We start from the raw sequence: 23,483 nt of genomic DNA, 5'->3' as shown, positions 1-23,483 counted from the left end.
CGCACACACACCTACTTCCAGTTACCATGGACACAAAAGCACAGGACCTAAAATTGTCACTGCCTGCCGGTGATGTGCACACCTCTCAGGCCCGAATCAGCTTACTGACACATCAGGAAAAAGGAGCTTTTCCGCTCGCTGTTCAGTGGAAATTCAAACGAGCCGGAAGCAGACGTTCGCGTTACGTAACGCTGATTTCTTCGATATCTGACAGTAAAGCGAGGCATTAAGGTGAGCAGGATTGAGGAGGAGAGTTAAGACGGTGCTGAGAGGCAAAAGTTTTCAGTTTTTCTGCCTGAGAGGAACACAAGTGACTCATGACACATCAGACTCGCGGCTGTGCCTCCCGCGCTCTGCTGCTGCGATAACAGTGAATCACAACGACGCAGATCGCAGACTCTGACAAGTGGAAATCCAAGTCGTTATCCTCGCTCCAGTCTTCAGTTCGCTGTGACCTCAGACACACTGTGGCAAAGTTGCAGTCTAAAAACTAAATTCTGTGGAAATTCATCGGGTCCAGACATAAAAACCTCTTTATCTCGGATTAGACTCGTCCACCTCAGGCCAATTCACATTTCTTCCTCTGTGTTGTTCCTGTGGGGTCGGACCAAAATAACTTCTTCACACAGCAAAGCTGATAATGGTTTACCCACACCTGCTATCTCTTCCTATCTCTCTCACACATAGCAGACCAGCTGTGAGGGAGTGTGTGTGGAGTACTTATCTTTGAAGGCCTGGGAAGAGCAGACAGCTGTTTATTGAAGGCAGGGCTTCTTTTTCTGGTGTCTCTAGTTTGATTAATGGAAGTTGCTGCTCATTATACTGACCCGATGAGAGGAAACAACAGTGCTTATTTATTCTCTGTGCACAAGTCAGACTCTTTTTCCTAAAATGCTAACTAATGCTATCCAGGATCAGCAGCTGGGGGTGCTTTTCTACCAGAAAATATGTCAAATATGGCATTTATGATTCGTACCTATTTTTTTGTACCTGTGACATTTAGATGCCTCGTATAGTTCAGGCCTCCGAGCCACTATCTCAGCAGACTAACCGATCTCAGTACTAACTCACATCAGCTGATGGATCAGCTGATGGATCAGCCGATATCCTTTAGCCCACTGTTCTAGGCTGCCTCCACCTGCAACAATGCTCTTGTCATTGCTTCTTTCAAAGCAGAGCCATACTGCCAAATATGAATTACAGTGGAAGGAGATTGTTTTCATGTTTTGACTCATTTTAACATTTTTTTTTCATTACATTTACTTTCACATTTTTGATGTTTTTAAGAATAAGGTATAATGGATGTTTTCCACCTGCTTTTCCAAGGTTAACAGGTGCACATCAGTGAAAAGATCTGCTACGATCCATAAGCTATTACAAGTGGGAGGGGCTATCTGCATTGCCCACCTGCTGCAGTCTCTCAGTGGAGTTGTGATGGAGAAGTTCTTTGGCATAATCTGCAGACCGATCATTTGCTTCCTGAACTTGATTGAGATGTGTCTGTGGTCTGAATTTGTTCACTTTTTAAAAAAAATCGGAGCTTGTTTTCTTTGCTCTACATATTTCCACAGCGATTGTCAGTCAGTCTGCAGTAAATAATAGTGTTAACTGATGAGTGATGAGCTCTGTGTTTCTCTGAGGCTCTCTCCTTGAGGGTGTACGGCTCATTTGCTTGCTGTAAAAACAACAGTCTTCTTTGTCTGGTGAGGGCCTTGGCATTGAAAGTCGACTCCATAATAAACGAGCAAACCGAAGCACTCTCCTTACGAATTGCTATAAAATGTGATTTATGCTGAGAGCATGCAAAGCAGCAGCAGCAGCAGTTCCTCCTCTCCTACTCTTCTGCCATGAGCTCATGCGCCTATAGGTACTAAATGGTGAAATTTTAGCTCTAAGTGGCTTTTGATTGATGCCGTGCCTCTGGTGGCCAGGTCTGTCCTAAATTCTCTTTAAAGTTGAAATGTCCCTCTTGGCGTCTGGGCGAAACAGATCTTGGCGGTTCTTAAAGTCATAAAACAAACCCCACAGAGAGCAAAACGAGGTCATTACGCAGGAAAAATGCTCTGCTAGGACCAGTTAACAAATCACTGGCATATTCCTCGTCATTCTTCCAGAGAAGATAAAATGGTCTTGTTTGTTTGTTTTTTTAAAGGCATTTTGACCACATGCGTTTAGCCTAATAGAATATAGAAGCCTACACCTCTGTGTGGAAATGTAGTTTTGTGTTTTGATGTTTTTTATTCCCGTGTGCGAAGCAGAGATGCTCCATCGCAGCTCGTCTTACTCGCTGAACTGTCCTTGCATTTAAATCTTGAGTTAATCCAGTATTTGTGTGAAGGACTGATTTTTCCCATCCAGTGTCCAAACTAATCAGAGAAAGTGTGTTCAAAGTAAAATGCGTTATGATGCAGAATATGCTTATCTCTGGATTTACTGGGCATTAACCTCCTCACCTCGCTGTCAACCATCTGTCAGATACGCTGACCTGCGGCAGTGTCCCAGCTCAGAGAGACGTTTATGAGAAGATGTGAAATGGTTTGCAAAGGAAGAAGAGTGTGGATGCTATTTCTGCTGAATATGAATGTGCAGCTAGCAGCTCAATATAGTGGAAGTGGGCACAGCCTGGCTCTGTGCGAAGGGTTTTGTGCGGATTAAACAAACAAGATATAAAGTGGTTAGTTAGTGAGCTTTAGAGGTGTTAGTAAGCAGATTTTGGACTGTGCCAGACTAGCTGAGCCCCCCCCTCCTGTTTTCAGCCTACTAATGAAGCTGCACCAGGAGACCATGGAGCTGGCCTAGCTCTGTCCTAGAGTAAGAAAAATCCACCCACAATGATACGGAGACCTTTTAAAGAGCCAGGCTGACTGATTCCCTGTTTCCAGTCTTTAAACTGAGCTGACTGCCTCAAACTAAACACCTGAATGAAAACATTTTCTTTATTTTTTTGAGCTGCACACCTCATGCCTTATTATTGCAGACGTCACAAACTGATTGAAAATGCTCTTATTTTGACAGGCAGCTTGTACAATAGCTTGAAGCGCGCTGCTGCTTCCACACTTAATCTGCATTAGTGCTGCGATTTCATGTTGTGCTTCTCCGTGATTGTGGCTCCAATAGCTGATTCATTAATGCTGTTTTGAGGGGGGAAATGAGGTGACTCTGTCTGCTACTGCGTCTCCGCTGCCATATGCATACAGTTGGCTTGTGGCTCTCGTTTGAGTAGGCCAGGCTTTGCCTCCCCGTCCGGTGTAGGCGCTCCACGAGATTAACTGCGGCTCCTCAAAGCCAGCCGTCATCGCTGCATATTGCTCTTTTGAGCAGAAATCTGCCTTCTGAACTAAAATTAGACCAGCCATCTGTGATTAAAACTGCTAAATATCGCACGCGTCTGGAGAAATGTAGAGCATGTAGCTGCTTCCATTTGTTGCTGAATTATAGCTGATCACTCTCCAGCTCCTTTGTAGCTTTTGAATCTTCACAAATTGGTGACAGTGGATAGTAAAACAGAGAGTGGGGTATTTCTCACCTGCTGCAACCTTAAATGCAGCTTTTAGCACTTCTTCAATGGCCAGTAAGTCCTTCTCACATGTGTGACATGTTAAACCTCAGGACTTTCATTGATCTCCAGATGCAGTCCTCCACCCGCCCCGCCCCTCCACAAACCGCCCTTCAGATCAAACGTAAAGCATCTCCTTTCAAGCTCTGCTTTCCTTTCATGTACGCAGTGCGGGCTCTGTTCGTGCGGGTACGCCTCCGTTATGGTGGTCTCTCTCGTTTCCTTTTTTTTTTTTTCCACTTTTGCTGTATACTGAGTGGGTGAGGGTGACTGCACTCATGCATGCATGAGCTCCGCTCCCGATACAATTGATGGGACCTCTCTCTTTTTTTTTTTTCTCTCTCTCTGCAACTCCCCCACCACCCTGCTCCCAGATCAGCAGCAGTTAATGAAAGTGGATTGATTTTCCTGTACCTCCTGCATCCAACGTTTAATCTGGGGGATGAAATCGACCAGGAAAACAAAAGATCCTACTGCATTCTGTTATATTATGTCTTTGATTGCCTGCCAAGTTCCTTAGAAAACAGTCTGCGTTGGTATAAAACTGGCATAACTGGCACTGACATCCATATGACTTGAGGCATTTTAGTGGAAGAGTTGGACCATTTGGGAAATGCACTTATTGGCTTCTTTGTCAAGATAGAGGAGTGATACTGCTCTCTAGAATATTAGATCCTAATCAATCTTGTCTTGAGTAATTTATAATTGAGTGTTTTTTGGAAGTTATCGGTGTTGTGCACATGCCTGCAGGTATTTAACAGACGTTGAGGCGAGGCTCCTGAAACTCTTGAACCTGATTTACCTTTTATCATTTAACTGTGCAGAAACCTTCAGATAGCTCTTTCATTTTTTTGATCCGGAGCTAAGCTGACAAGCTGCTGCAGCTAACTTCATATTTAACCTGGAAATGAGCGCTATCAATCATTAAACCCTTGCTCCTTTCATAATATCCAAGGTGCGACCTAGGAGGGCGTCTTGAGTTTATGACTGCTATAAATTTAGTGTCAGTGGAGGAGCTGGAATTCAGTTTCTGTTATACCCCCCTCCTTTTTCTGTTAAAGACTCATGTCAGAGCCTGATCACGCTGATGGAAGGAGACAGTGTGGGGGGGATTATAACTACTTGTATGTGCCGTCTCCCCTCCTCACACACTTAAGGATGGATTATGCATCACACAAGCTTGCCTTCAGCTTTCAGAAAACTACTCCTCCTCTTCCCTTCAGCCCTCCATATATGGTCTTCCTTCCTCCCCTCTCCTGCTTGCCCTCCGAAAGGTGTTTTTTTTTTTTTTTTTTTTTTTCTTCTTCTTCTTCGTGTTTTCCTCGTGGCTGTGTGGCTGAGCTACGCCTCTGGTCGATGAGATGAGTCATCGTCATCTAATTGCTCTCAAATTCAGACCGACCGCCAGGTTTCACCTCTCGAGCGACTGAGTTCTACTTTTTATAATCGCACAAAAGGCTATTTCTGTCCAGGAGATGTAGGTGTGTGTTTTCTGGAAACCAATAACACATCAATGGAGCTTTATTGTGTAATGCTACAAGTACAACCAGGTCTTTGTGTGTAGAAATACATCAAAATTAAAGAAGTTAGCAGAATAATTATGTTATGAACTGAAAAATATGTTCAATAAAAGTTCATCCGTTAATAGCAAACCTGTGTTAGCTTCAGTTTATCCCCTTTATTCATACAGAAAATGTAATCCTGTTCAAATGCATGCGTTGAGGTCACGTGTTATTGGTGCATATTTATGATCACTTATTGCAGGCCTTCTCAGGACACAACATCACATCTGATGTTGTGTTTTGGAAATTTAAAGGACAGTTCCTGGACATATTCTCTTACTGTTGGGTCACACTTTGAGTACGCTCAGTCAGAGCTCTTAGATGACACGGAGCGCAGGGCAACATTCACCTTTATCTGCTTCCGGTACTACTGCCGAGCTGACATTAAAAAACAAACAAACAAACTGATTTTTGTCAACCTTTGGATGCTGTGAGAACATGTGCGAACTCTCTCACAGATGGCTCGTGTTCACAAATGTCAACACGGTGAGGTGAACTGCTCAGAGAAATGAATAACATTGCATAAGCGATGACGGCATGAGCAGGGATGGCCTCAGGTGTCCTGATCTCCACTGTTTTGTGTGTGGTCAGAAAATTGCCTGCGTATAGGCACGAAACAAATTCCCAGTAGCTTCGAAATCCACTTTTCTTCTTTTGTTCAGTTTTTTGTAGGTGGCGTCTGTGTAGCTCGTAGTAAAACCGTCCTTTAATGGTTTTTTCTATCTTGGTACACATTTGTTCTCAGCGAGTGTGTTGCATGGGGTGCAGGAGATGAAGCCAGGGAACGAGGCCAGACATCCACCCACACACAATCACACTCTCTCCAGGAGTAGTAGTAGTGCCTTTCTTCCACTTGCATCATTTTATTCCTGCTTCAGCAAAGTAACGCAACAAAAATAGTCCTTTTCTGGATAAGGAACATGGAGAACTGAAAGTGTGAAAGTTCAATTTACAGGGAATTATGCAACAAATCTTTGAAAACAGTTACATTTTCCGCCTTTATTTGAAGCGCCATCTGACACAGCGTCACATGTGGTTTATTTCTCTCTTGCTGATGACCATGACCTACAGACTGTCAGCCATTGTTGCTTCATATTAAACAGCTGTCAGTGGCTGTTAGTGACCAACACAGGAAGTCAGATAGGATTTTACAGGCGTCATATTCCAGACTGGATCCTGCTAAACTCAACAAAAAGCCTCCTGAGATCTGTCAAAAACTGTAAGAATAATTTTAGGGTAAAAACAGTAGTGCAAAATGTAATAGTCCGTCCTCTCTTCTCTTTAGTTTAGTTTTCGGGGCATATGATAAAGAAACTGTGTTTGACCAAAATTTACTGACTGTCTTGTGACTCCTTTGCTAAATAGTAAATATCACTGAGCTATGAGCCATTAGATGGCCTCGGTGTGAGGTTCAGTAATAATATCTGTACTTTACAGAGTAAAGACGGAACAGAAAACTGTACAAATTTAGCTCAGACGATAATAGCAGCCTTATAAATTGGACACTAAAATGTCAGGTGCGTAACAGACTGAAGGACAACAATAGAGATGCAGAAAAACTATATGCTATTTGTGTAAAATGTTAGATTTAGTTTAATTTTTCTCTACAAAAATTGAGTCAATCTGCTGCTATTTTTCTTTGAAATCCTTTATTTATCAGGCAGACAGGTGTCCAAAACCTGATAATGTCAAATGAAGGAAAAAAACAAAACACTTTCACATTTACAAATTGTAAACAAAGAAATGTGTGGGTTTTTTTACTTTATATAAAATAACTACTTCACTAGTCATTTCACACTTATGTTCTACAGCCTCAGTTTAAATAAACGTTCTACACCAAGACGTTTCAGTGCCAACCTCTTTTAATTATTGCTATACTATGTGAAAAGGTCACCGTGCTTCCTAGTAGGCAATAGCTTTGCCTTCCAGAAGCGTCAGAGGGCTTATGCACAATATAATCTCCAACAAACCACAGGTATGGACAGCTTATCCTGTAGGAATTAAGCGCTACACAAGCAGCTGTCACAGCGTCATTCATGTGTGGATATGCCACACAGAAAGTCTGCAAAGGAGTCGTCAATCCACCTGTAGGCCGGTGTGTCATCGCGCTCTGTGAAAGTAGGAGCTGCTTCTCCTCTTTCAGACAAATGAGAGGGCTGCAGAGAGCTCGGCGGAAAGCCAAATGAGCTGTGGGCGAAGTCTATCAGGTTCCACAGGTGGAAACATCACCCGGCTTATTCAGGGGATGCGCAGCTAATCGTGAGGCGGAGGGACAGAACACCCGGCTAGAGGCAGGATGTTTTCAGGAAGACCTCTGAGCTGCAGCACTAACAATACTAATTGTAACCTTTGAGTTTGTGGTGTGCAGAAGGATGTCAGTGTAACCTTTTGACTGTCGTTGGTTTTTGTATTTTATGTTGATCCCATTGTTCTAAAAACTCTGTTGCAAAGCTGCTCCTCCACAAGACATTACAACGAATTGTGGTTTGTGGTCAGACAGCTTCAGAGACAGCTGGAAAAACGTTAGAACGAACTGTTAAATCTCTGGAAAAACGGTTAGAATTCTCTGTGTGAAGTTCTCATTAAACTGGTAGTAGCTGTCACACTTATAATTTCCCTGATAGTCTTGCGTGTGTAGATTTCTGCTTTCCATATATTGTGATGACAACTATCGAGTCCTGGCAGCGTCCCAAGTTGCTCTTGCCCACATGTAACGAACAACAGGTAGTTGTCCTTCCTGTTCTAATTCCTGGAAATAGTCTGTTTGCTTTGGGTGAGGGGAAGTTCACGGGTAAAACTTTGAGGAGGCACTCGCTTGCTATGAATTCTCCAGACTATTACCTCCTCCACGCTCTGATATCACGCAGGCTTTGTGCAGGGATATTTGCATTTTCACATCTAACCTATGAAAAGGCTCAGAACTGGAGTCCACGTGTAAAAATGGTTGAGACGTTCTAGTACAGTCCGATCTTTGCCTGTATTTTGCGTTTTTGGAGGTTGTTCCTTTCCTTTAATCTGCTAGCACTTTTATTTTTATCTAGTTTGTTGGATGCAGAGTCCAAAGTCAGTGCTAGATTGTTTTATTTCCCTCCCACGGGAAAAAACCCAGGTTAAAATGATTTACCTTAACTCTAATCTTTTCCTTATTACTTTCTCTTTCGTATCCTCGTTACTTCAACACGTAAGCGCTATGCCCGCCTCACATATAGTTTGACACACCCTGGAACCGAAGAATGCTGCTGCCTCGCTTGCAGTTCTGGTCGTGCGGTTGAACTCTGGGGCTTTGTTAGCAACCGGCAGCTCCCAGAGGGTTGCGCCTCTACTCACAGAATGACTCATCGAGTACCGCTGGCACATTTTGGCCAGGCCTGCTGAACAATTGGAGCAGAGTGGGAGACGATAGCTGAAACGGATCTTCTCAAATTAGTTAATGGTTATTGAAAAGGTGTTTTTCTGTACTGAGAAAGACTGATTGTGATTTTAAACCCTAATCCTGCAACTGAAACATCAGAAAACAAAAAAAAAATATTAGAAAGTACAGTGTGAAACTCGAGGTACATGTTTTGTTTTGTTTTGTATCAAGTATCCCAAACTTGCAAAAAAGGAGATCATTTAAATGTAGTTGAACCATAAAACTCATACTCTGATGTCTCTATGAAATCTGTACTCATTATTGTTCAAAATACGAGACTTGGACGAAGGAAGTCCTGACTTCTTGCACACATAAACCCAAAACCAGATGGATTTGTGGGATTATCGTAACTTTAGATGAGATAAAACAAAGGTCTTGTTTTCCCTCAACTTCCTGAGAGGAAACGAGAAGAGTTTCAGCTGTGAGACCCAAAGCCTTCATGCAGCGCACTGGTGGAATTTAAGGTTTTGTTTGTGCATATTAAAGTTAATCCTGGTTATATCTTGAAAAGACAAAAGGCTTTAGCATAAGGATGAACATAAAAGCTGGCAGCGAGCTCCGGCTAGAGATAAGTGGGCAGTTCAGTCAAGGCTCCCGAAGCTATCTGACTCAATAACAAAAGTCTGCTCAGAGAGTTAATGTGCCACAGACTGGCGCTCTCCGAAGCTCTCGTGCTTTTGATTTAGTTTGTTTTGTGCGTCTCGACAGCCCTTGCCTGCCACAATGGCAAACACAGAAGGGTTTGTTTAGGAGTTTCTCTCTTAGTCAATACAGAGCAGGCTTCAAGGTTACTCTGAGGCAGACTGTCACCAACATGTTGTCTCTGTGTGGCCTGCAGGCCGGTCGCTGTCTCTTGGAAAAACACCACTCCGCTCTGCACCGGTGAGATTAAACCTGAGGGATTTGTACTCCTCACCGTCTGCCTGTCAGGAGTTGCGCGCAGAGTGACGAAGCATGTTGTGACGGCTGTCCTCGTGGTATCAGCTGGATGAATGAACGACTGTTTAATCTGGGCCTGAAAAGATTTAAGCACAGGGGAGAGAAAGAGAGGGCAATTAGAGGGAAGAGGGATTTAAGGGCTGATTGGTGGGTAGGTGGGTGGGTGTATTTCACCTGCAGTGGGGGGAATGTGTTTTCTACCCCCTAACACGATGTGACGGTGTCGCCTACCAGTGAATTTAAGGTGATATTAAGAATGCCTGAGAGCAGCTGAGTGGACAGAAGGAGGAGATCAAATTTTAATGAAGTGATTGTGTTAAATTGCATGCTATGCGCTCCTAAGCTGCTCCCCCGTGACTCCCCGACACAGCCCCGAAACGCTGTTTACCAGCATCTCCACTGTTATGCACATTTATGATGAACTCGTTTCAGAAGAAGTTTGTGGGGTGCGAGTTCCCACGTGCACAGTTCAAGTTTACCCTCAAGGCTTTGCTTAATAGTAATGTTTACCCTATAGTAGCTTTAGTCAGGCTGCGGCTGTCCTGTGCAATGTTTTTTACTACTGATCTGCTAATTGCTTACTGTGTAAAGTGCTATAAAATGTCAAGGTCCAATAGAAGTGCACAATTCCCCGCAGCCCACGGTGACGTCCTCAGATCGCTTTGTTTGTCGGATTAAACATCTGTCCAAAGTAGTGCTTGTAACTATACGAGAGACAATTGTTTGAATGGAAAATTGTACACATTTGGAACCATCAAGCATTTAGAAAAAAACAATTTTTTGCTTTTTTTTAGCTCACTGGATTGAGCAGGATGTATCACAAGGATAATGTAGAGTCCCAGGTTCAAATCTCACCTTAGATAGGGTGGCTATAGCTTAGCAGTTGACCTGATCTACCTACTAACTTAGAGGTTGGTAGTTTGATCCTGGAGTGGTTGGAGTGTTCCAAGTGAGTAGAAATGCACTGTATAAGAACCTGTTCAACTTTCCATTGATCTTTCTACCAGTTTTCCAGTCTTTTCTTTGTGCTCTTAGATAAATGCTTAAAAACGAATTTGTATCAATATCCAGATAATCATTTTCTGTAGTAAACATGTCGCTTGAAGCAGTCCTGTAGCAGAGTATTCTGTACTGTACCCAAATCTGTGGGTTATATTTCATTTCTTCTAGAAAGCTCTCGCTAGCCAAAGAAATTGTTTGGCAGAGAAGATGGATGAATTGAACCGGAGCTGTGTCTCACATCAGCCCCGCTGTTCACTGCTAATGTGCTGTCATGGAGCGACAGAGAGTTCGATTCGAGAGCGACCCGAGAGAGTCGGGCAGCGTTATCGCTCGTGGGGCCGAACACATGAATGTGTGGGAGCTGTGGGAGCTTCTCTGTGACCGGGGAAGGAATTATCCTGACAGTCTGTGACTAGGCTCTTTTCGCCTGTCTGCCTCTCTGTGTGTCAGATGCATGGCCCGAGTTGGATGGGGCCTCGGGCTGTAAACCCCCACCACCCTTGCCTGCGCCTACATCACCCCCTGTCCAGAGCGGAGAGCCTGTCGCCTCCCATCTCCTCTCGCTTTACAGTTGTGGGACAGGCAGCACTTTCTAAATCTGCGATGGCCACGAATACTGTAAATGATTTCACACCACACGAGATGCTGACTGGGCTCTCGAAGCCTCTAATCGATTGACCTCCTTTTGCAGCCTGTTGTGGGTTTGTTAATTGGTCTCCAGCTCCCTGCTGACACAGTGACCCTAATGGAAGAGAATTACTGCTGTCTCGTCATGCATTAACCTCCCCCCCCTTTTTTTTTCATCAACCCTCCCTCCATCCTCCATCTCAGGCCTAACCTCTGCCCCCCCATTTGCTGCTCACTCTCTGGTTTTACAGCAGCTGGTTAGGCAGGGGGTGCACATGCACTCCCGCCTTGTCACATGTCCCTGTGCCTCTGGGAGCTGCAGTCAGGTGACACTGCCAAGCAAATTAAAGCACCAAAAGGCATACACTTACTGTTTGCATACGATTGTCCCTTAATTAGTTTAAGCATAATGTGGCCGTGGTCGGGGTCATGAGAGGCTTCTGCACAGGTCAGATGAAGCTTCAGGGCTTTTGTGCAGAACACATTTCTCCTGCCGTTTTGTTTTCTTTGTAGTTTTAGGCAAAATCACTGCTGAAATTAGGACCAGTTATAGTGATTTCCAGCTCTGTATTTTTAATATTAGCTTCAGCTACAGTAGCTTTGCATAAATAATTTCATCCTGACCCCTTCACTTTTTTCATATGTAAGAAATTTGCTGTTTTAAGCTTTGGTCTGATTGGCTGACCTTCACAAATACAAGGTTTACATAGCAGGTGGGGGGGACACGTGTGTACTTGCGGAGGTCACCCCTTTTTGACAACACACAGAGAAAAGAGTAGAAAAACTGTGTGAAAACAAACCGTTATAGCAGTGTGAAGCCTGAGCATGATCGTGTGATCATGTTTATCATGAGCAGATTCACAAGGTGACATCTTTTAAATGGCCTGACTTTCAACAATAACATGTGTGACTCAAAAATAACAGGGAGGCTCCAGATAATCATAACATGGTTAAAATCTCAGGAGATGAGCCATGATTGCCTCTTTTTATTTTTTTTTTTGTCTGTTTAAGTTTGTGTGTGTAGAAGTGTCTGCTGTGCAGCTGTGAGCCTCGGCGCTGTATAGCAGCTCACCCCTAGTGGCTGCTGCCTCTATTATTTAGAAGTGTGAATATTTTATGACAACATCAGGGCTGGGAGTTTGGGAGACGGCTGCCCTAATGAGCCATGGCACTCACTCATTTGGACCTTAAACGGGGTGCTGAATGCACTTTTGTGGCGCCACAAAAACTGCACAGGGGGTATGTAATAAAGTGGGTGTTCAAGTCTTATTTGGGGTTTTACTACTCCAGGGGAAAAATGCAGAAAATAGTCGTCTCACTGTTATGGGAGCAGATCGGCAAATCGTCCCGAGGATGAGCCTCGAGCATGAAGGCGAGGCTCAGTTTGTATACTGAGAAAAACTGAAGCCTGTTAAAACAAGAACTTTGTTATGTCGGCTGTGGTACTAGAGCAAAAAGAGAAATAGAAAAAGAAGCTAAACAGTGGGGTTCACAATCATTTCTTTATGTTTTAGAGAAAAACAGATGAAGCTCTACAGTGTAGTTTTGTCCTCTGCAGTCATATAAATCTGTGCAGACGTGTCCTCTGAGGGGTCAAACACAGAAGAGCCAATGTCATTAAAGTCAGCAGCTCACAGACCTGACATCACTGTGCATGAGAGTGCGTCACGCAGCATGATCAGTCAGAGAACTTTTCAGCTTTAAAGTGTATGCGAAGAGACAGAGAAGCACTAAGGGCAGAGCAACGCTGCTCTTTCAGACTATTATAGAAGAGCCTTTTAGCTCTGTCCAAGGGCCAGTGTGGTTTTAAAATGTCTGCTTTTAAACTTGTTTTCTCTGTCTTCTTTTCATTCAATACTAAACTTTTCTTTGTTTCTGTTTTTTTGTTTTTGTTTTTTTTGTTGCAGTGAGGGTGTCTTCAAGTGTCCGGAGGATCAGCTGCCCTTAGACTATGCCAAGGTACGACTGACACTCGTAATCCCAAACTAAAGCCAAACCCACACATGCAGGAGTATTTTTAAAAGCACATTTTTCCCTCCTTAGTTGAAAAATCAGCACGGTAACAACATGAACCAAACCCACCACATTTGGAAGCCTCAACATGTGTTTTGTCCGCTGCCATGTTTTGTTTTGTTTTTTTGTTTGTTTTTTTGTTTGTTTGTTTGTTTGTTTTTGAGGGGCAAATTAGCATATTTTAGATGAGCGGTTGGAGTTGCTAATTAATGCTAATTAGTGGATATATCTTGGACGGGCTATACCAAAGTGCAAGTCCTGATAATTTCCATTGAAAATGCTCCAAAAGGCAATAACAGCACAAACGCAGCTGAGTGGTTCACTTCACTGACTCCAATTAGCAGCTGTGGCCTAGCAAACACTGAGTGGTTACACTTCTGTCAATCAAACCAGCTACACCCCCTACTGCAGTATGTGAAAAAACACACCCTGTTTAGTTGGTTTGAAGGAGGAAAATATCCATAGAGGTCAAATATATTTAGTTCTAGGTTGTAAACCTTTTTTAATTGATGTGAAGTGGGGTATTTTAACATGGGAGTCTATTGAGAACAAATGACCCCATAATGTAGTGGTTTGTATGGTTCCGATCCCAGGGGCAGACACAAACCCAGGCTCAGGGGGCATATGGTTGTCCAAGTGCTGGTCCCAAGTCTGGATAAATGGGATGGTTATGTAACAAAAAACAAAAACAAAAAAAAAGCAGCACCTGGTATAAAATCTGTGTCAGATAAAAGATGTGGATCCATCCACTCCGATGACCTCATTTGGGAAATAAGGGAGCGACCAAAAATACCCTCTGCCAAAAGCCGATGGGGAATGACTTGCTTTGAGACATGGACAGCATAAAAGATGTTCTTGAAACCTCAGACTTTTGTGCAAACTGAACAACATTACCTAAGTTAAACAAAACACTTAACAGAACATGTTTTAAACTCAGTTTCGCCTTGTTTATGGATGTCTGTACACTGGAAGTTTTCAAAGAGTTCTATTTGGCAAGGCCAAAGGTGATAATAGCCATGATACAGCTCACCGTGAGGTAACGTGAGTGTGCTAAAATGCTTGTGCGACCAAGCTGATGTGCACCAGATCAAAGAATTCACCATTTGTACAGAATTTCTACCACGTTAGCATCCAGATTTTAAGCAGATACATTAACAGTGATCACCCCTGTGGTTGAGAAATTTAGCACGCTAGCATTTAAACTAAACACAGAGTACAGATAAGACTGGAGATGATCAATGTAACAACATGCCACTAGATGCTAGAATGATTAAAATGCTAGCTTTGTAGCATTTTTGTTTTGTTTGCATTCATCTGCTTCAGGATGTAAATAAACTGGGCTACACTGGCCTGACTAGGAACGAATGCAAATCAGATGTCTAACGAGTACAAAGATTAGATAAAGATGGAGTCATGAATCCGGATGTAAATGCAAATTATCAGAAAAACTGCTTTAGGGTGATGGCTTTGACTTTATAATGGTGTGATAAAAGCTGAATTTTTGAAAGTAAGTTTACAGATCCTTGTTTTAACTGAGAGTCAGAGTCAGTGGAAAATCTATTAAAACCAGTACCACCCCACCCTCGCCTCTTTTAATACATCTCTTTATGTCCAGAAGAAATTTCAGCTGAACAATAAATGCAGTTAATCAGATTGTGCTCAGGGGGAAAAGATAATGACTAACTGTATTCAGAGTCGGCGGCTGGCTCTCACACACCCACACCCCCACTGCAAAATGAGAGACTGGAAGACAAGGATAAGGGGCAGGAAAGGATCATCTCCTTTTCAGTGCAGCGTTAGGCTTCAGTTGATAAGTCTCCCATGCAGTTTGTTAGCTTTACTCTTTATGATCTTGTTCTGTGTGCACAAAGCTCATTTATTCAAAGCCACTGGAAAAAGAAAAAGATGACTGCACTAAATAGAAGTTCATCATCGTTCAGATTTAATGAAAGCTGATACCGTCAGGCGGGGAGGAATAAGGTGATTTTTGTGACCTTAAAACTCATTAAAAAACAAAGGAAATGATCAGGGTTTAACCTCGAGCTGCAGCAGGCTCAGCGGGGCAGCAGTGCAGGTCTGCATGCTGTGCTCAGAGCGATGAAGGCGCCTGTAATAGCAGGGACTCCCCATGGGAAGGATGTGCTCATGGCACACCTGTCAGACGCTGTTATTTGCCAAGGCTCCCAGTCGCCTGTAAATTACCCCATCCTGGTGGTCCCTGTCAGGGTTGTTGTAACGCTCGCTGAACACTGTCCTTCGAAAACGTGCACAAACACAACCTCGCTCCCACAGAACAACAGTGTTGCAGTCATTAAAGGATTGCACTGTTTCTGCTGTAGCAGCAGTGCACGGCCAACAATTGCTGCAGCAGACAGAATAAACCCCCAACTTGGAGCTCCAAAGAGATTAACCCCCCCGATCTGCCTGCGACTAACTTATTAAAAGGTCATTATTGCTGTCCTCCTGCAAATTCCAAGACTGTAACAATGAGAGAGTGTTTCAGTGTGCTTTAGAGGACTTTTTTTCTGCTCTTTGTTTCTCCTCAGAGAATGTGATTATGGCACTGAAATCTCAACCGCTCCTTCAGTGTAAATGGAGTCGCTTTCTGTGGATGTCATTTCACTTCAGAGATGTACTTTAAAACACTTGAAAAGGCGTCTATCTCCTAACAAAGCTGCTGCAAACAATGAGAGAGACGACGAGGGTTTCCTTGCAGATCGTTTTCCAAATGAATTTTTAACTTGCTGGCGATGGCAGAGACACGTGAGCGCAGTCGGGCACTTTCTGGGAGCCGTTATTTGTTCGGAGGGCTGTTGTGACATTTTGAGGAAGTGGCTTTTCTTGTTTGATCAGTGCTCTGCCCGTGCTTCGTGTGACAGCACAAGGGATGGAGATGCAGCGAAAGAGCCGTAAATCCTCTGGACAGCGTACTGTAGGGAAGGATTTGGGGTGTTTGGGCAGAAAACTGACTCATCCCTATTGCTCTGTGACCAAGAATAAATAAATCTTTTCCTCTTTTCTCCCCTCTCTGACTCTTTCAGAGGTCCCATAAAACGACAGACTTACTCATTATCACTGCAGTGCTTGGCTTGAGTCACTGTGCTGCAGTCTGATGAGGGCTGCATTTACCCTTTTTGCAATATAAATCTCCAGTGTGTGTAACTGTGAGCAGCCACTGAGTGTCTGTATTCTGGTTTATGATTTCCCATTATTCACTTAACCAGTGTCTCATTTATCCCATATTTCCTACCCTCAAAGTAATGACAAAGCTTACAAATGTAGCAAAAACTTGTCAAAGCCACATGCATTTAACCAGTGGGGACACATCCTGGGATCTGCTACACCGACCTCCTCCTGCTTTTCTGTTTAGATCTACCCAGACCCAGAGCTGGAGCAGCAGATCTTGGCTCTGCCCATCCGATGCATCCACAGCGAGGAGGGCTGTCGCTGGACTGGCCAGATGAAGCAGCTGCAGGTAAGAAGCCATGCCCTCTGATACATGCCTCCTTCCTCCACTGCTGCACCCAGCATGTGGGGTGATTCTGATGACCTGTTTTGTGTCTCTCAGGGCCACTTCTCCACCTGCGCCTTTAATGTGATACCCTGCCCCAATCGCTGCTCAGTCAAGCTGACGCGCCGCGACTTGCCCGACCACCTGCAGCATGACTGCCCCAAGCGCAAGGTCAAGTGTGAGTTTTGTGGCAGCGAGTTCACCGGCGAAGCCTATGAGGTAAGCACTTCACACCTTTTTAAAAAAAAATCATTTTTATTATGGTTTCTCTCTCATTGTAAACAACTTCATGTGACGGCACATGATTTCCATGGTTATATGAAAGGTGTCTTTGTTGAAAGCAGCAGGTAAAGTGAATGCACGTGTCAGAGCCCTCGGAGAGTCTAGGTCTATTTTGAAATAACACGTGTGTTGGCAGAAAGAAAGAATATATAACAGTGTCTTTCATGCTGAAAGTGTTTTCCACAGCTGAAGTAATTCAGGCTTCTCACTAGCACCTCTGTCATTACTGCCAGCCTGCCCCTCCTCTGTTTACTCTGCTTTCCCCTTTGCCCAATATTACAGGAACATTAATACACTTTTGACCTTTACCAATAATCCTAATATCTAATGTAAGTATTTATATGGATGTGCCTTTAAGCTGCTGAGATTAACAGTAGTACTCAGAAAATTCATTTATTCACAAGACAAAAAAAAATAATAGGTTGTTAAAGCTTCTACAAAGTTGATTATACTTATAAAATAACTAAATATCTTACGCTTGCAGCCTTGGACTCAAGACTCCTTCATTAACACTGTTTCTCACATTGTTTAATGTTAGCTCGAGGTTGCCATTTACTCTTAGCAACTGCATTCAACTTGTCATTTATTAACTATGACTTATTTATCTATAATTCTATTTGTTAGCTTTTTGAAGCTATTCCATTTCATAGGTATTTTACAGCTACGGTTTAGCTAACAGCTTAAATTGTTTGTCTCTACTGTAGTGCAGTTATTAGCTAACAACTGTTATCTACTGTATATATTTAAGTTAAACAATAAGTTTATATTTATAGATAGCTATTTTAGGTTTTTGTACAGTAAATTAAATATAGTTTGTTACTTTGTTTCTCTTAGCTAACAACTGTTAGCCGTGTATTTAAGCTAACAATTCCCTACAATGTGGTGTTAATTTTAAACAGTATTTTTAACAATTTAATGAGTTTATCCACATTAGAAGCGAAAGCTTGTTCCTACCACTTAAAGTTGATAATAACACTTAAGAGTTATCATCTTATAATTTTGTATATTTGTACATTTTATATATTTTTTCTCTGTTAATACTCTCCATATGTATATAGTGCTGCAGTGCTAACAGGCATGTTTGCACTGAGTAGGGGATGCTCTGTATCTCATTGTACAACTGTATAGTGACAATAAAGGCATTATTAGGGCAATCGTGGCTCAAAGAGTTAGCAGTTTGTCTTGTAACGGGAAGGTTGCCAGTTCGAGCCCCGGCTCTGACAGTCTCGGTCGTTGTGTCCTTGGGCAAGACACTTCACCCACCGCCTACTGGTGATGGCCAGAGGGGCCGAATGCGCGATATGGCAGCCTCGCTTCTGTCAGTCTGCCCCAGGGCAGCTGTGGCTACAACTGTAGCTTTCCTCCACCAGTGTGTGAATGTGAGAGTGAATGAATAGTGGAATTGTACAGCACTTTGAGGGCCCCGAAAAGTGCTATATAAATGCAATTCATTATTATATTATATTCTATCTTATAATTTTAGGTTATTATCTGAAAATGAGGAGTTATTTCTGAATGAGTTGAAATTTCAAGATGCATAAATTTGGAAAAAGTCAAAATTCTGACATGTGTAATGTGAAATTTTAAGTTTTGAAAGTTAGCAAAATGCCAAAACAAATGTTCAGTGGCAGAAACACTTTAATTTGAATTTTAAAAAAATGTTTGAATGGAAGACTGTTTTATTTAGGTCATTTTTTTAAACTAAATATACAGTTTTTATTTTTATTAAATTAATTCAGTTCAGTTCCCGTGGCTACTGGAAAAGTAGTGGTAATACATGGAACTAAATTGCCTCACAAATCTAGCAATATAAAATCTGTAAAAAAATGTTTTGCTTTCTGTGCTGGACACCATTAGATATAATTGGTGAACATTTTGTTATTAGATTAAGATCCAGTTAGATCCCCATGATTCGTTACTATTCATGGATCCAGGTGTGTTCATTGCTGCAATAACATTCAGTATAACCCAATTTTAACAAGCATTATTTTGTTAATTAAAATGCAGTTTAAATAAAAGACACCATCAAATATGCACATGTCTGAATCATAGATTTATGTCATAACCCCGATCTAATTTTTTATATTTCTCATTCCAGAATCACCAGGGTGTATGTCCTCAAGAGAGCGTTTACTGCGAGAACAAGTGCGGGGCGAGGATGATGCGTCGCCTGCTGTCCCAACACAGCATGGCCGAGTGCCCCAAACGCACGCAGCCCTGCAAGTACTGCGGCAAGGAGTTCGTCTTCGACACAATCCAGGTCTGTTTCACATTAAGTTTATGACCAGATGCTGTGATTTTCCCCAAAAGGCTCCTTAATTTCTTTTTTAAATGTATTTATTTTTTATTAGTGAAATAATTATGTTTGGCAAGATGAAGTGCAGAGACACATTTTATCTTCTGTCTGTAATTCAGCCTATTGGGGCCCGATGGCAAAGAGAAAACCTGCTGTAGCTGAAGGATGTTTCCATTTATGGTGTCTCTGTCTTTTGGCAGCTGGATTTTTAGTGTGAAGCTGCTGTTTTTTCTTTCTGGGTTTTTGTTATGGGGGAGGCACCTCCTGCTGCACACATCTGGCCAGAGGCAGAGCAGTCAGTGTCACCCTCCCCCACGTGACAGGCCAAGATGTAATAATCCAATCTTGGTCATAGCACACACTAGTGTTGAAGAGCTTTTTCCATTGTCACGTGATATTCAGAGCTTTTCTCAGTATTGCTCATTTAATTGGTTTACAAAGATAGGTGTTATCTTGCTTCCTCATGTCGCCATCTAGTCTATAACGGGGCATCTCAAACAGCTGCTGATTTTACCATGACAACATACACTAATTTACAATAATATGCAATCTAATACGTCACATGAAGATATGGAAGACATTTTATAGACTGGTTTTAATGAAATCAGTTGATGAAATGATCAGCCGACATTTATAAAACGGATGAAAATGTATAAAAATGTTAATCACAATTAACCAGATCCACTGCTTTCCTTGGTTTATTCAGCCATGGATCTAAAACCATAACGTATTTACTATAACAAATAGTTTCATTTCTTTTCGTTGAAGCTAAAATAAAAATAATTTTATGCTTTTTATGTCTGTAGCCTCATTTTTAAACCCAAGTTTTGGGGGGTACTTTCAAGGGCTTCTTTTCCCCTGTACAGCTATTAATCTGAGCCTTGGTGTGCAGTCTGTGTTCTTACTGGTCATGCTGTCTGTCCTCTGCAGAACCATCAGTACCACTGCCCTCGCTTTCCTGTCCAGTGCCCAAACCAATGTGGCACACCCAACATTGCCCGAGAGGACCTGGCTAACCATATGAAGGATAACTGCGGTAGCGCCCTCGTTCTCTGCCCCTTTAAAGATGCCGGGTGCAAACACAGGGTAAGACCTGCATCATTTGACCTTAAGAGATGACTTGTCAAATGTTTTGCCTTTGTTGTCCAAGAAGGAAACTTCTGGTCCTTGGTAAATGTGTCCAAAGTATTGCCTTTCTTCTTCTCAGACATGCACTGCTGTGGCTGTAGGGTCTATTTTAATGAGATCAACACTTCTACACTCTGACAGTGCATTTCTGTCTATTTATAAAACCCACATCAATCTGGAGAAATGTGGATATGCTCGAGGAAGAGTGACTTATGAGCACCAAACTCCGGCTTGGTGTTCTGTTAAGACTTAAAAAGCATCTGGAGAGCTTGACTTGTTCTATTTAAAGATGGCCTGATGGAAAGTACAAACACAAAAGCAGAGTGCAGATTCACTTTGCAGTCTGAGCATGCTCATCTTCATCATATTACTGTTTGTTTTATTATTAATTGATACACAGGAAGTTTTAAGTGTCCCGTACTGTATAAAACCTGGGAGAAATACTATAAATAACTAAGATTAGCGCAAAAGCATTCTTTTACACTGATGGGAAGCCAATTTTTGTTTTTATAATCAGATTCCCCGTTCTCTGCAGTGCCCCAAACTGGCTATTGGTCGTCACCTGGAAGACACCACTAAGTCCCACCTGACCATGATGTGTAACCTGGTGGGTCGTCAGCGGCAGGAGATCCTGGAGCTGCGGAGGGAGATGGAGGAGTTGTCTGTAAGCCACGATGGCGTACTCATCTGGAAACTCAGTGACTACTCACGGAAACTCCAGGAGGCCAAACTCAGAAGTAACCATGAGTTCTTCAGCCCGCCCTTCTACACTCACCGCTATGGCTACAAGCTGCAGGTGTCAGCCTTCCTCAATGGTAATGGGAGTGGTGAGGGCTCTCACCTCTCTGTCTATATCCGCGTGCTGCCTGGAGAATATGACAACCTGCTGGAGTGGCCCTTCTCCTACAAGGTGACGTTTTCCATTCTGGACCAGAGCGACCCATCGCTTTCAAAACCCCAGCACATCACGGAGACCTTCAACCCCGACCCTAACTGGAAGAACTTCCAGAAGCCCTGCAGCAGCCGTAACTCGCTGGACGAGAGCACGCTGGGCTTCGGTTACCCCAAGTTCATCTCGCACGAGGAGATCAAGAAGAGGAACTACGTCCGGGACAACTGCATCTTCATCAAGGCTTCTATAGAGATTCCCCAGAAGATAATGGGTTGAGATGCAAACTTTGTTTTCTGTTTATGAAGGAGAAAGATTCGTTAAAGACTGGAACTGAAACTTAACCTTGAGAACTTATACAGACTTACCCTTTAGACCAGGGGTCCCCAATCCCAATCCACGAGGGCCGGTGTCCCTGCAGGTTTTAGATCTCACCCTGGGTCAACACACCTGAATCACATGATTAGTTCTTTACCAGGCCTCTGGAGAATTTCAAGACATGTTGAGAAGGTAGTTTATCCATTTAAATCAGCTGTGATGGATCAAGGACACATCTAAAACCTGCAGGGACACCGGCCCTCGTGGACTGGGATTGGGGGCACCTGCTTTAGACACTTTCTGCCCTTATAACTTCTCCACCACAGAGCTTGTAGTGAGTCTGTCTGGCTGTGCAAGTGGACTTGGAGGACCTTGATATATCAGAGAGGAGAAAGTGTTTCGTCTGCAGAGCCATCAATCTCTGTTGTTTCTTTTGTTATTAATTTTTTTTTTTCAATTTCCGTTTGTTGACCTTTAATCACAGTCTACAACTGAAAGCCTTGGAAATCAAACAGTGCCTAAAGAGTTTATCTTAAGTTATGCTTTTGTTGTTTTTGTTTTTACCATACAAAAGATTATGGAACAGATATAAAATAAAGCTGAAGGGCTTCATTAGCCTCTACACTAAGAGTAGGAAAAAAGGAAAAAAACAAGCTGTTTTAGAGATGTCCCATTTTTATCTGGGATGATCTAAAGAAGAGGGAGCAGAGGACTCAAGCTCAAGCCCAACTGCCTTTTGTACATGTGCTCATACAGTATATATGAACCCTGAATACGCAGTAAGAACTGCTTGTGAGATTTGTGAACACACAAACAGGTCAGTGTTCACGGGTGAGAAACTTCCAGCTCAAATATTGATCATTTTCATGTTTTAATGGAATAATGATTCAAGACTGTTCTGGATTTGAACTTCCTGGCTGGCTGTTCTGCATGGCTTTCCTTCAGGTGCTCCGGTGTCCTCTCACAGTCCAAAGACTTGCATGTTAGGTTAATTGGTGAGTTTAAATTGGCCGTAGTTGTGAATGCAAGCATGAGTGGATCACAGTTTCTAGGTTAGCCTTTTGAACTACCAATCCAGCTTACTCAACTTGATTAGGCTTGAATAAGAAAATGAATTCTTTGGAAAAGATACAGCTGCTATAGCTTATAATCTTAGCGTGGCTAACAGCTAGCCTTCCTGCTAGCCTTCAAGCAACTGTAGCCAACAGTCATGTGGGGATTACTCAGTTGTGGATGGCTTTAGACAACACAGAGGAGTAGTCACTCATATTATACTTCTTTGAAGTCCACCTTAATGCCAGACAATGTGGTGTCTTGTATGTATGGTGTACTGTAAAGTTGGACCAAGCTAGTCCTAGCATACTCACAGAAACTGTAAACCACTCATACATCACTTTCAAACAGCTTTTCCTCTTGTTTCCTCTTGATAAGCTAACTACCTACCAGCTGTAACAAAAGATATGAGTGTTATTAACTGCTAGACTTAAACCACTGAAACAATAAATATCCAGCAAGCCGTTGAAACATTAACGTTATCTTCCCAATCAGACCTGCTCATGTTGTTTCAGTGCAACAGTTGTTCAGTCAGATCGTCTCTTGCAAAGCAAGAACTATTGATCTGATTATCAAGAGCAGACAAATATCTCTGGATTTTGTTCATACAAACATTTGACTGATGACATATTTGGTTATGAAATTATTATGATCAGCTAACCACACAGCATCGAAGCTCATCAGGCCAACCACGGCCTCCAGTGCAACGGGTTAAGAATGATTGTTTTATTAAAAACTGTTAAAAATATATTATGAAATGGTTCTTCTTCACAAACCTTTCATCACTATAAAGTCCAAAAAGGACATTCAGGACATCAAAGTCATGTCGACTGTACGATTTTCTCTTTCCATTGAGAAAAGATGGTGTGTCAAAGGTTTTTCAGCGTTGAGATGT

The 23,483-nt window shown here is 42.6% G+C and overlaps 1 protein-coding gene across 1 annotated transcript in view; it reads left to right on the top strand.

The window, feature by feature from the left end:
• The window catches only part of traf4a (tnf receptor-associated factor 4a), a 34,175-nt gene extending 12,553 nt beyond the window's left edge, over positions 1-21,622 (top strand). Inside the window, exons 2-7 of the mRNA XM_005739403.1 lie at positions 13,006-13,057; positions 16,482-16,586; positions 16,680-16,841; positions 19,003-19,164; positions 20,131-20,286; positions 20,864-21,622. Of these exons, the coding sequence (XP_005739460.1) occupies positions 13,006-13,057; positions 16,482-16,586; positions 16,680-16,841; positions 19,003-19,164; positions 20,131-20,286; positions 20,864-21,496 (1,270 nt within the window). The 3' untranslated portion in view covers positions 21,497-21,622. The remainder of the gene's footprint in view (positions 1-13,005; positions 13,058-16,481; positions 16,587-16,679; positions 16,842-19,002; positions 19,165-20,130; positions 20,287-20,863) is intronic.
• Positions 21,623-23,483: the final 1,861 nt, after the last annotated feature.

This window comes from Pundamilia nyererei, unplaced genomic scaffold, assembly GCF_000239375.1.
Source record: "Pundamilia nyererei isolate P.nyererei 1_Seehausen unplaced genomic scaffold, PunNye1.0 scaffold00091, whole genome shotgun sequence".
Classification (NCBI taxonomy): domain Eukaryota; kingdom Metazoa; phylum Chordata; class Actinopteri; order Cichliformes; family Cichlidae; genus Pundamilia; species Pundamilia nyererei.
The sequence above is the reverse complement of the archived record's forward strand: the minus strand, read 5'-3'. Positions and strand labels throughout refer to the sequence as shown.